General features: G+C 56.7%; 1 protein-coding gene across 3 annotated transcripts in view; it reads right to left on the bottom strand.

The window, feature by feature from the left end:
* LOC102432299 (forkhead box protein P4) overlaps positions 1 to 12,467 on the bottom strand; it is a 24,914-nt gene that overhangs the window by 8,426 nt on the left and 4,021 nt on the right. For 2 of the 3 annotated variants that reach the window (XM_023748333.1, XM_006107591.3), the window contains one exon: positions 2,832 to 2,927. The exons of the other annotated variant lie outside the window; for it this stretch is intronic. In XM_023748333.1, the coding sequence (XP_023604101.1) occupies positions 2,832 to 2,927 (96 nt within the window). The remainder of the gene's footprint in view (positions 1 to 2,831; positions 2,928 to 12,467) is intronic. 3 annotated transcript variants of the gene reach the window in all.

Here is a 12,467-nt window from a genome sequence, read left to right on the forward strand (position 1 = left end):
TTTTACTCCATTCATGCACTCTATGTCTTTTGGGCTTGAGCGAGTTATTTCGTAGACTTGTACAGATATTATTGAAAGGTACTAGTCGTCAACATGTCGCTCTTGAGTCACGTCTGTCTCTTTCGGAGCTTCAGATTACTCTTTTACACCAGTCCCTTTCGCACATATTGCATGTGTAGCTTGGTTGACACAAACTCGTCGCGACCTCACGTGGTGTGTGGCTTCTGACTTGCGCTCAAGTATCCAAAGAGCCGCATGTGGCTCGCAAGCCATGGTTTGCCGACCACGGGTCTAGGTTAAATTCCCCTGCGTATGACCAGAAGGAAGTCCTCAGACTAGCTCTGGGCTGAATTACCACAAAAAAGATGGTGGTGGGACAGAAGAACTTCTAGAAATGCCAGGAGGGTGAGCCTTGGGGGGCTGAGAGGATGAGACAAGGCTGGCAGAGCTGGGGGACCTGGCCTTGGCCGCCCATCTGCCCAAACTCCCAGCTACCTGTGCTGCCCCCTGAGACTGACCTCTCCCTGCCTGGTGTCCAGGCCTGGGCACCAGCTGGAGCTGGAGACCGAATATGGTTTTGGAATCTTGTCTGAAGGCGGCCTGGGAGAGGGCTGGTGGGCGTGGCTGGGAGGGGAGGTGCGCAGGAGACCCCACCGTGAGTTGGGGAGCAGGACAGTGTCCGGTGGAGCCGGGAGAGGGGCTGCCATGGACCTCCCTTCATCACCCTTCATTTCAGTCAAGCTCCAAACCAGCAAAATGCATGTTTCTACTCACTCTCCCCTAATCCCCCCACAGAAAAGCTATTTCTAGGCCCTGGACCCCACGGGGAACAGAAGCCCCACCTCCTTAGAGACTGTGAACCTGGAAGGCATCAGGGTTGGAGGAGGAGCAGGATCAACAGCCAGGGCTCGAGGCTCCTGGGGAAGTTCAGACACGGCCCAAGAATGGCCACGCCCTGCGCCCAGAGAATCCTCGGGCAAGGGCTCCGTCCCTGTGGACTGTTGGCGTTACTGCTGTGCTAAGCACATGGCAGTGTCACCGTGTAGGCACTGAAGTGTGGGTTCTGGAGCTAGTTGTTTGGGTTCAAACCCTGGCTCTGCCCCTTATTAGCTGTGTGATGTTGGGCAAGTTACTTAACTTCTCTGGGCCCCAGTTTCCAGGCTAATACAACATCTACCTCATGGGATTGTGATGATAAATGGGATGATACTTATAAAGCACATTGTGTCTGCCCCAGGGTAAGCCTCTGTAGGTATCAGTTGCTGGTTTAGGAAGTACTATGTGCTTGCTGAACGAGTGAACTGACCCATCATTGGGAGCAAGGAGGCGAGAGAGAAGGCCCGAGAATCATTTCACCTGTCCCTCTGACCAAAGCCTCTGCTTCTCATTCTAGGACATCCAGGGACCTCTCTCATTTTAGGGAGGGGGGTCACCCAAGGGAAATGCCAGAGCCCCCCTTTCTCATTATTTCAGCTCTCCTACTCCTACACCGCAAAGTCCTCCCAGCGCCCGACCTCAGTCCCTCCCACTCGAGGGAAGCTCCGCCTTTCTCAGCCGGCCCTTCCTGCTGGGGGAACGTTCCTATCCTCCAGCCTACCTTTCCTTGTTCTCAGAAGGGGTACGAGCTGGGGCCAAGGCGGGGAGGATTAAGAACAACCACTTCAGACCCTGGGAGTTGGGGGGGGGGGTCCCTAATTCAAAGAGACCTAGTCCCGACACCACCCAGGCCTGAGAGCTTTTCCTCCCCAATACTGGCTTTCCAGGGGGTGTCCCCAGCACCCCAGGCCAGTACCCCTCTTTGCCCAACTCCTCCCCCTGAGGGCAGTCTCATCAGGTTGAAGACGTTTAAAACAGGGCCCAGCTAAGGCCCCACAACTGCCAGGCACACTGAACTTCTTCAAAGCACTTTCTGAACATTAACTTGTTTTACATAAAACCCAGTCCTGGGTCCTTCTCCCGGCACCCTGCACCCCATCCTCCATCCTGCCCCCCTCACTTCCCTCCTTCCCTCAGCACCCCGCCCCCCAGACTCCAGAGCTGCGTGCTCAGGATCGAGTTCAGCCTTCCTCCCTTAGATAAACTTCCTTTCAAAGCCCCGCTTAATCCTCTCCCCAATTCCAAGCCTCCCCCGCTGCTGTGGGGAGGGGTGGGGGGAGCGAAAAAGCTTGGTTGCTGGGCGGGGGGTGGGGTGGGGGGGTTGGAGACCAGGCTGCCCGAGCAGTGACCCACCCCAATCAGACGGCGAGATTCTCCCAAGTTCTTTGTGACACAAAAGGTAAACAGAAGGCCTGCTTACCCCCGCCCACCCCAACAGACCTCCCCTCCCCCACCCAGCCAGATGGGCCAGCAGGTTGGGGGAAGGGAGAGGGGGGAAAGGGCAGATTGTGCAAAGGAAAACAAAAGAGACAGAGAGACATCAAGAGACAGGAAACACGGGGAGACTGAGAGAACTGGTGGGTGAGAGATTAGGGGGGAGACGTGGTGACCTCAGCAACTGAGAGAGCCTGGGAAGGGAGTAGCAAGGGACAGGCCGAGTGACCACACCGAGATGGAGAAAACAGAAACCTGAGCAGTGACCCTGAGGCCAAGGGAGAGGAAGCCTGCACAGAGGGACAGAGACAGATCTGGGCGCAGGCTCACACGCAGACCAGAGGCCAAGCAGAGGCAGGCCTGGGATCAGGTGGAGGTGAGACAGAAAGTGCAAGTTTCTTCACGCTGCCCAGCATTTCCCTCGGGGCAGCTGCCACTTGCCGGCCTTGTTTGCCAAGCCCACCCTCTGACCTGGCCCCAGCCCAGCCCAGCCCAGCCCAGAGGGGTGCCCTCCTCCTCACCTGCACCGCAGAGGCTGACTGCTTGCTGTCATTGTTCCCGGGGGAGCTCAGGCCCGAGGCTTGCTGCAGCAGGAACTGCCGGGCTACCTGGAGAGCCTGCAAGACAGGGCGAGTGAGTGTGCCCGACCTGGGCTGTGGGCTGTAGGTCCGTGCGGTCCGGTCCATGGGACCCAGGATTCAGGGAGAGTGGGGGGTAGTAAAGGGCAGGAGGTCAGGGTAAGGTCAGAGTCTTGGGGGTGAGAGAGAGGCACGCGGGGTCCACTTGGGCTTGGGGGTAAGTATACAGATAGGAGTCACCGAGGGATCTAAGCCTGCAGAGACTCACTCTGGGAGGTGGTGAGGTTTGCTGCCCTCGTGGTCAAACAAGGGGGTAGATCAGGGCATGAATCATAGGTACTATTTGTTAAGCATCTACTACGCGTCAGGCACTTCACAGGTGTCTGGGAGGTAAACTATTCCCTTCAAGTTCTTCTGGCTGGACTAATAAGCAAATTAACACCAGGCAGATTAGCAGGAGAAAAACATTACAGTTTAATAACACGTATGCTCCCTGTATCAGGGGAGAGACCCAGAAACAGTAACTCGCCATCGCCTTCAATACCTCCTTCAGCTAAGGACAAAAGGTGATGCTGGGGGTGGAGTCAGTTAGGAGGCTACCAGGAAAAGCACAGTGAACGAGGGAAGGTGGCTGCTCAGACTGAAGCCCAGGCCTTCTCTCCTGACAGCGAGGGCAGGCCTGGTGCAGTGAGGGACGCATCCTCGCAAAGGGAGATGCCCTCACAGGTGCACAAGGCCTCACAGACGGTACTTGGTTTTCAGAACTTCTCCCGGGGCCGCTGCTTCTTAAAGTGAACCAGCCTAAAATAATCAATACGCCAAAGTGGCATATTCTGGGGCGGCGCACTCTGCTGTCCGTCACAGGCAAGCTTGCATTTAATTCTCTCCTGCGAGGCTGTGAGGTAGGGATATCGGATCAGCCCTATTTTGCAGATGAGGCAAGTCTCCAGGAGGTTAAGGAACCTGCCCAAGATCACACAGCTAGGAGGTGTCAGACAGGACTGGAGGCCAGAAGGCCTGGCTCCAAGACCAACTGCCTTCCTATGTGCTGGGTCCAGGGGCCAAGGGGGTAGCATTCACTTGGGTCAGAACCCCCAGCTTTCTGAGTCCAGGGGGTCTAGGTGCAGGGCCTCATGGCGCTGAGGGAATTCAAGTCCTGAAGTGGGTTTTGAAATGCCAGTGAGTTACACTGACTGTGGTCAGCGCTTGGAGGCCATGGTGGCTTGTGGACTCTGAGCCAGCAGAGTCGCGGGCGTGGGAAGTGTGTGGCATTTACAGGAGGAGCAGCTCGGCCAGCCATGGGCCTGGGACATGGGCGGATGGGCTCTGAGAGGTCGGGTGGCAGAGCGAGGGGTCAGGGAGAAGTTCTTCGTAAGGTCAGCGAGGCCCTGCAAACCCCCACTCCTGGGTCAGTGGGGTCTCAGAGGCAAGGGATGTGGGGACCTGTCCCAAATCACATTCCAGGAGCACAAAGCCTGTCTGCCTCCTGGGGAGCCAGAGCCGCTGTGTCAGGCAGACCTGGGTTAGAATCCCAGTGCGATTAGCAGTGGTGTAACCCTGGACAAGTTGTTCCATTTCTGCGTTTCAGTCTCCTGCTCTGCAAAACTGGGACACTGCCCAGCTCGGAAGTGCGAGGGGAATTAAAGGACCGCTTTCCTTTGTTGGCATTCGCCAAGCGTCTGCCCCTTCCCTTCTCATGAATCTCTCAGTTCCCTCCCTCACCGCCTTCAGCCTCTCCCACACAGTCTCGTGCCCGGCGCACCTCTTCACTGACACGTGCCCACCTGTGGCTCACTCACCCCTGCACACACACACACACACACACACACACACACATACACACACCTGTCTGTCCTCACTCTCCTACCCCAGCACTAGCACCGGCAGACAAGACCCTGAGGGGGACAGGGACACACGCGTATGCACAGGCCCCTCCGCACACACTTCCCTGGCGGCCGCTGTGCACCAAGCACATGTACACCCCCTCGCAGCCTTTCATCCTGCAGCCAGCGCGGAGCCTCCCCCGAGGCTGAACCCAGTTTACCTCCCTGGAGGCTGAACCCAGTTTACCTTAGGATGGCATCAAAATACACTGGTGTATCTATGGGAATGTGTCCCCCAGCAAACCTGGGGTTCAGACAGGCGTGCTCCTCAACCGCCCCCCAGATCTGGCCTCCCGCACCTGTCTCTTCCCTGGGGTTTCTTCTCTTCCAGAGTCACTTCTGAAAGTGGAAGTCTGACCTTCCGGGGGCAAAGGCTCCCTGAGGCTGTGAAACGGGGTTTGGGCAGGGCAGGGAGGGGAAGGGAGGGGCCACGGATCATCAGGAAGGAGCCCCTGCCCCTGCAGGCCTCGCTGTTAGACCCCTCCAGCTCTAATGCCATAGGTTGGACAAATGCTCTTTGTCCTTCAAAGGTGGAGGGTAGAGGGGTCCAAGGTGGGGGAAGAGGATTGCTCAGAGGAGCTCCCAGGAAGTCCGGGCACCCCGGTCCGGGGAGGGGTTCCCAGGGGAAGTTGGGGGGAGACTCACTCGGTCTCCTGGTAGGGGGAGTGGCCAGGGAGTTGGATTTACTCCCCACTGACTCTCTTACTCTGTGGTCCCCTGGAGCATGAAATTACAAGATTTACAGGAAAAAATGACATGGGCTTGCAATCTCATTCCTGTGAGCCAGCCCTGTGACAGGCCCTTCACTCCCCCTCCAGCCCCCTCGCACTCGGGGCCTTTCTTCCCCAGGGCCTCCCATTTAGACCGAGGCCTGGCCAAGGGGGTCCCTCCTGACTTCTCCCTCTTCCTTCCCATTTACTGAGCGCCAGCTGTGTGCCAGGGACCATGCTAGACGCTGGAGACAGACACAGCACATGGCCCAGCCCAGGGCTGCCAGCTGGGTGCTGTGACGACAGCTGCCTGTCAGAGACTGAAGTGGAGGTGGCCCCGGGACCAGAGCCCAGAGAAGGCCTCTGCCTGGGGAAGCCTGGGGAGGTGGCGGCACTGGCCAGGGTCCTGGAGGGTGTCCTGAGCACAGTGACCCTGCGAGTCGGGGGACCTAGCCATTCCCGGGGGCAGAACGTCGAGTTGTGTTGGGGGCAGTAGTAGGAGAGGCCCTCAGGTCATCAGGGCCGGAACTCCTCCAGACATTTCACTCATTCATTCATTCTTTCCTTCCTTCCTTCACTCATTCACTCTTTCTTTCCTTCCTTCACTCATGTTCATGGCTCCCCTGCGATTGGAGGTGGCGAGGCGATGGTGACCTACACAAGGTGATGTAATATGCCCTGACCCAGGTTAGGGTGATTTGGATACCACCTAAACATCACCTGCAGGCACCCAGGCAGGTGTGGGGGTCATGGGCAGACCCCGGGCTTGGGTCCAAGCTGCCCTCCCTTGGTGGCTGGGGCATGTCATTGCCGGCTCAGGGCACCCACTACTGCTCCGCTTCTGCCACTGTCCTCAGCACACGCCCAGACCTCCACCAGGACGCCCTCCTCCAGGCAGCCACCCGGGGGATCCATAGGACTGAGATTCTGTAAAACACCACCCGAGTCACACCCACCCTGATGCACAGGGGTCGGCGTCCACACTGGCTGCTGGCACTGGGGTCTGATTCGTCCCTGGCCTGCCCACCTCCCAGGGATGTGGGAAATGAAGGCTCCCCCCAACAACAGATCCAGCCCCACTTTCCCCACCTTTTTTTTTTTTAAATCCTCACTCAAGGATATTTTTTCACTGATTTTAGAGAGAGTGGAAAAGAGAGGGAAAGACAGAGAGAAACATCGATGAAACACATCAATTGGTTGCTTCCTGCACGTTCCCTGACCAGGGCCAGGGCTGGGCCGGGGAGGAGCCTGCAACCAGACGTGCCCTTGACTGGAATCCAACCTGGGACCCTTCGGTCTGCAGGCCAACACGCTATCCACCGAGTCAAACCGCTAGGGTCAGCCCCACTGCCTCTGATGACGCCAACCAGGGTGCAGCCTCCCTGAAGCACAGGTGTCCGCTGTATCTGTGAGCCCCAGCCTCCAGCGCGCGGCAGAAACGCTGGTGAAAGTCACTTTAGTCCAGGCTGAACGTGGGAGGCAGGCACAGGCTGACACGGAGCTTGGGAGCTGGCATTTGGACAGTGCCTGGTGGTTTCAAAGCCCTTCTACGAACATTTAGCTGAAGCTCCACAACCTTGAGCTGGGCAGGGCAGGTGTCACTGTCTCCCCTGCAGACAAGGAAACTGAAACCCAAGGTCCCACCGCCAGGAAGCAGAGTCCAAACACCTCTGCCTGCCCAGCCCCCACACCCAGAGGGGCCCTGGGATCTCCTGCAGTCTGTCTGGTGAGGCCTGAGACTCGGCCTCCCCTCCCCCAGCCAGGCTAGTGTTTCAGCGGTCCGGGTGTGAAGGGGAGAAGCTGGTTGAGGTGGGGAGGGAAGACCAAGAAAGGAATCTCTAACAGTGGTTCTCAACCTTCTGGCCCTTTAAGTACAGTTCCTCATGTTGTGACCCAACCATAAAATTATTTTCGTTGCTACTTCATAATTGTCATGTTGCTACTGTTATGAATCGTAATGTAAATATCTGATATGCAGGATGGTCTTAGGCGACCCCTGTGAAAGGGTCGTTCGACCGCCAAAGGGGTCGCGACCCACAGGTTGAGAACCGCTGCTCTAGGAGAAAGGGGGGCTCGGTTTCCCTTCCGTGGGGCCATGGATACCTGGACATGGCCTCCGGCGGGAAAAGGCATTTAGAATGCCACACCAGGGAGAAGCCATGGTGGAAAATCTGGGAAAAAGGAGGAAGAGGGGGCTCAGGGCAGAAACTGGGAGCCATGGCAAGGTAGTTCAGTTGGTGAGAGCATCGTCCCCATATGCCAAGGTGATGGGTTCAATCCCGGGTCAGGGCACATACAAGCATCAACCAATGAGCGCATAAATAAGTGGAACAACAAATTTATGTTTCTCTCTAAAATCAGTAAGTAAAAAAGAAAAAGATAAACTGGGAGCCATTTGGCTTCTTAAACCTCATTTTTCTCCTGCCTCCACCCGCTGCACTGCAAACCAAATGCCCAGTTCTGTGGTTTGGGGAGTAAGGTCTAGTGTCCCCCTAGGGAGGCAAGATGGTCTACTATCGGGTGCATGGACCCCGGTCAGAGATCTGCACCCAGATCCTGGCTCCCCCACATACTGAGTGACCTTGGCTGTCACTTGTCCTCTCTGAGCCCCCACTCTTGCTCTGCCACGTAGGGATAAGCCTGTACTTAGCGCACAGGGTTGCTGTGAAGAGTGTATGAGACAATGAACATGGAGCACTTAGCACAGTGCCTGGCACCCAGCGGTCCCGAACGGACATTAACTTATTGTCACTTAATTTATCTTTTGCCTTCCCAGGCAGCTCCTGGTCATTTGTCCTCTGCCACCCTGAAGGACTAGCTAACCAAACCCGCTCCCAGCCTACGCCACCCCCATTTCCCCTCAAGCTAAGAACTCCGTCTCGCTAATGAAGCTGAACTCTCCTCCCCCCATCGCCCATTCAGAAGTCATTAGCAGGATCTCCACAATTAGGAACAAATGGCTTATAACGGATGGCATCCAGGGAGGGCGGCTGGGATGGAAGGGAACGAAGCTAGAGCTTTGAGGGCCACAGGGAGCTGCCATGAAAAGAAAAACAAGTGTTGAGACAGGAGGGTCTGTCATCTCCAGTAGGAGACCACCCCCTCATTTCTGCCTCTGAGAATTCGGGAAGGGGGGGGGGGCAGGCAGCTCTCTGCAGAAGCCAGGTGCAGGGCTGTTCTCGAGGCTGAAGGATTGCGGCTCTGTGCTGGGTCCCAGTCCCACTACGCGTGTGTTTAGGAGGGTGGGAGGCGGCTGGTGCTCACGGAGACAGGCTTGAAGGGCTGAGCTCTGAGAATGGAGAGGCAGGAGCACAAACCGCAGCCTGGAGAGCTGGACGCGTTAGAGGGAATCTGGGCCAGTGTTGTCCAAACCGCTGGTCATGATCGAATGGTGGGTCGTCATATCAATGTAGTGGGTCAAAAAATGAGGGGAAAATGCACATACACATACACTTTTTAAAAATTAGACTTACTGGGTGAGCATGAACATTGTTTCGTGACAATGTGTGTGCTGGGCGTCCGAGTAAAATGCAGTTCTCACTGTAGATCTCAAGCAAAAAGGTTTACGAAGCGCTGACCTAGCTGCCGTGACAGACGAGGAAATGGACGGCCAGGGCAGTGACATGCCCGGAGTCACACAGCGGCGGACACAGGCCCTGGACCCCCTGGGTCCGACATGGGGCTCTGCAGCCAAGAGCTGGCCAGATAGGATGGAGGACCCCCTCCCCCCACAACAAATTCTGGTTTAATTTGGAGTGTGGTGAGGCGTAGCCAAAATAAACAAACCCCAAACACTTCTTTTGTCTGCACCCAGCTAACTTTGGCAAAATTGGGATCTAATTGTCTTGATAATTTCAACTAGGGTCTGGCTAGATTTGGGGGAGGGGGCATCGGGGAGGTGTTTGGGGTGCTGGCCCATCCCAAACCTGTCCCCCCAGGGCCACAGTATAACATTCTGTTCACTTATCAGTCACTCAGCAAATATTTATGAAGCCCCAGAGGGCACTGGTCCTAGACACTGTGGGCTCATGGTGTTTGCTTTAAGGGGCTCCATTCTCATGGGGTGAGACAGACACTAACAGGGAAGCAAGCGAGCCATGAGATGGTGGTGCGCAGCACAGAGGCTGGCTGGCTCCTGGGTTGTGTGGCCAGGGCAGGCCTCGGTGAGGAGCCATTGAGAATGAGGAGGCAACTGTCCCAGGAGAGGGTGTGCGGTGCAGGGAGGAGCTGGTGCAAGTCCTGAGGTGTTATGAGCTTGGAGGTGCCTCATGCATGGTCAGTGTGGCTGAGCCAACCGGCCTGAGAGTCCCAGATGAGCAGGGGCCAGATCACACAGGGACAATGGTGTGTTTTTTTAATCCTCACCCAAGGACATGCCTACAGAGAGGAAGGAAGGGAAGAAGAGAAAGAGAGAAACTTCGGCTGCCCCCCCACCCCCCCAAGTGCCCCGACCGACCAACTGGGGATCGAACCCGAAATCCAGGCATATGCCCTGACCAGGAATAGAACTGGCGGCCAGGACGATGCTCGACTAACGGAGCTACTCTGGCCAGGCAGGGACAATGGTTTTTTATTTAATTCTACACTTGAGGAAAAATTGCTGGAGGCTTTTAAGCAAGCGAATATAAGGAACTAAGGAAGTGATAGAATTTCCTAACCTGCAGTTAGTAAACAGTCGGTGCCTAATAATAAGTACTTGGTGATCTGAATTAAACAAGAAACATCTCTCCATTCACTCACTGAAATGCAACTCCTCCAGGGAACAGAGAGTGGAGGGAACCAGAGTAGAGGCAAGGGGTGCGGGGAGAAAGGTCAGAGGTCAGTAGTCCCAACCAGGAAGGGTACTGACCATGGGGAGACCCAGGTCCTCCACCAGCCAGGCTTTGTCCTCCAGCAAAGAGACATAAAAATGAAATTACACAGAGGAGGGGGGCAGAGAGTGGGGGAGTGCAGACCATAAAACCCCCGAAGTGATTCTACACCTTTTTCCCTTGGAAAAAAAAAAAAAGCTTTTTGGAAAAGGCTGTAAATTTTTTTTACACCAACCTCGTAAAAATGACATTGGCGCATTCTCAAATTAGAACCATTAAAATGAAAACCAGCAACGCACAGACACCGACAGGCCCACGTGGGTGGGAGAGGCAGGTCTGGGTGCAGCCTGCTTGCGGGGCCCCTTCCCCGCCAGGCCCCGGAAACGCCTCCTTGGGCAGGGCCGTGCCTCTGCCGCCCAGAGATGAGAACACACCATGGACCCCACAGCACTGAAAGGGGGAGGGCGCTCCTCCGAGAGGCCCCTTTTCCCTCTCCCTGCCCTGCGCCCCCGTGGGGGCCTTAGCACCCGGGGCCACCAGGGCGGCCCATGCAGCTCCTCTGGGCCGAGACCAGCTGGTGTGGGTGCTGGAAGAGGCAGGGCCTGAGTGTGGGCGGTGGTGGCAGGGAGCCCTGCACCCCCAGACGGTGGTCCTGTCTGTGGAGTCCTCAGGAAGTGGGGTGTAAGGAAGTCTGGGTTCAGAGCCACCATGAGCCCGGCTCCTGCCCTCACACTGGCCACTTCTGCAGGGGTAGGGTTTGGAGTGGGGCTGTGGGGGGCACGCCATTCCCTTCTCAGAATAGAGGTGCTCCCCTAGGAGAAAACCACCCACTGAGAGGGTGCTTTCGAGTGCGGTCCTCCCCAGGTCAACCTTCACCCTCAGAAGGGGAAACATCCATCCCCGCTTCCCCGGCCCCAAACTCCTGACAGTAAGGATAAAAAACGTTGGCATGAAAGGGGGTGAGGGAGGAGAGAAAAGTCATACCGGAAGGGAGGCTGGTAGAGTGGTTGGCTTTTCTGGTCCCAAAAGAGCAGGGGCCTGGGAACCCTTTCCCAGCCTTGGGCCCTCTCCTCTACCCGCCCCCTCACTGGAGCTCCCTCCTAGGGGGACCTCCCTTTTCCTTGGACTGGGAGGCAGACACAGGAAACAGTGGCCATTGGCTGAGTAACCCAGGATGGTACAAGAAGAGGGGGGGGCGGTTACAGCTCTCTCCCCTGCTGGTCCTCTCGAAGCCCGGCCCCTCACTCACCTGCCCCCTACTCCCCCCAATTCTTTCTAAGCATGACCCTGCAGCTGCCCAGAGGGTAGGGGACTTCACTGACATGAAGTTTCTGATCTCCCCTCTGGGGAGTCTGGGCCCCAACACTCCCTCCAGGCCCTCAGCACCTCCTGGGGAAGGGACTCGTTCCATGGGAAGGAAAGAAAAGGAAAGGTGTAGGACCACATTCGAAAGAGCAGCATCTGGCATGAGGGTGGGAGTCCCACAAACTGAAAAAGTGGGCCCCAGACCTAAAAAGACAACTGTAGACAGTGTGTGTGAGCTAAGTAGCTTGGGCAGAGGAGAGCCAGATGGAGAAGGAAAACAGAAATCTCTTCCATTCTTCGTTTCCCCCCTGCCCAATTCCCTGACACCCCCCATCTCTTTGGAGGGGGGTGAGTTAAAAGCCCATTAAAGTGCAGCTCTCCCCCCCCCCCCCCCGCCCCAACCCTTTTGAATCTCCCCCCAGGATGGGCACAGGGGGGGATTTGGCCCCGGGTGCCACAGCAACTGCGGGGGGAGTTCCCAGAAGCTAAGCAACCCTCCTGTGACCCTCGCTGACCTGTCACCCCCACAACCTGAGGACAATAGGAGTGCAGCTCTGGAGGCCCAGGACGCCTTTCAGTGCGGGGGCCAGGAGCTCCGCCGGCCCCCACTGGGCCTGCTCAGCCCTCCTGCCCAACTCCTGCTCGCCTGGGCCAGAGTGCCCAGTCTGGCCCCCAAGAACTCCCCAGAACCTCCACCCCCCAAAAGCTGGGACACATTCTCCCAGCTCTTTACTGGTCCCTACCAGAGGGATCTGTGCAGGCCCCCGTATGAACATTTATTTAACATTTTCACCCCCAGGGGGTCAGAATTAGGGAAAAAACGCAAGGGCAACCCTGCAAAAAAAAAACCATGGCAAGGGAAACCCCGGG

Source organism: Myotis lucifugus, unplaced genomic scaffold (assembly GCF_000147115.1).
Source record: "Myotis lucifugus unplaced genomic scaffold, Myoluc2.0 scaffold_1278, whole genome shotgun sequence".
NCBI lineage: Eukaryota > Metazoa > Chordata > Mammalia > Chiroptera > Vespertilionidae > Myotis > Myotis lucifugus.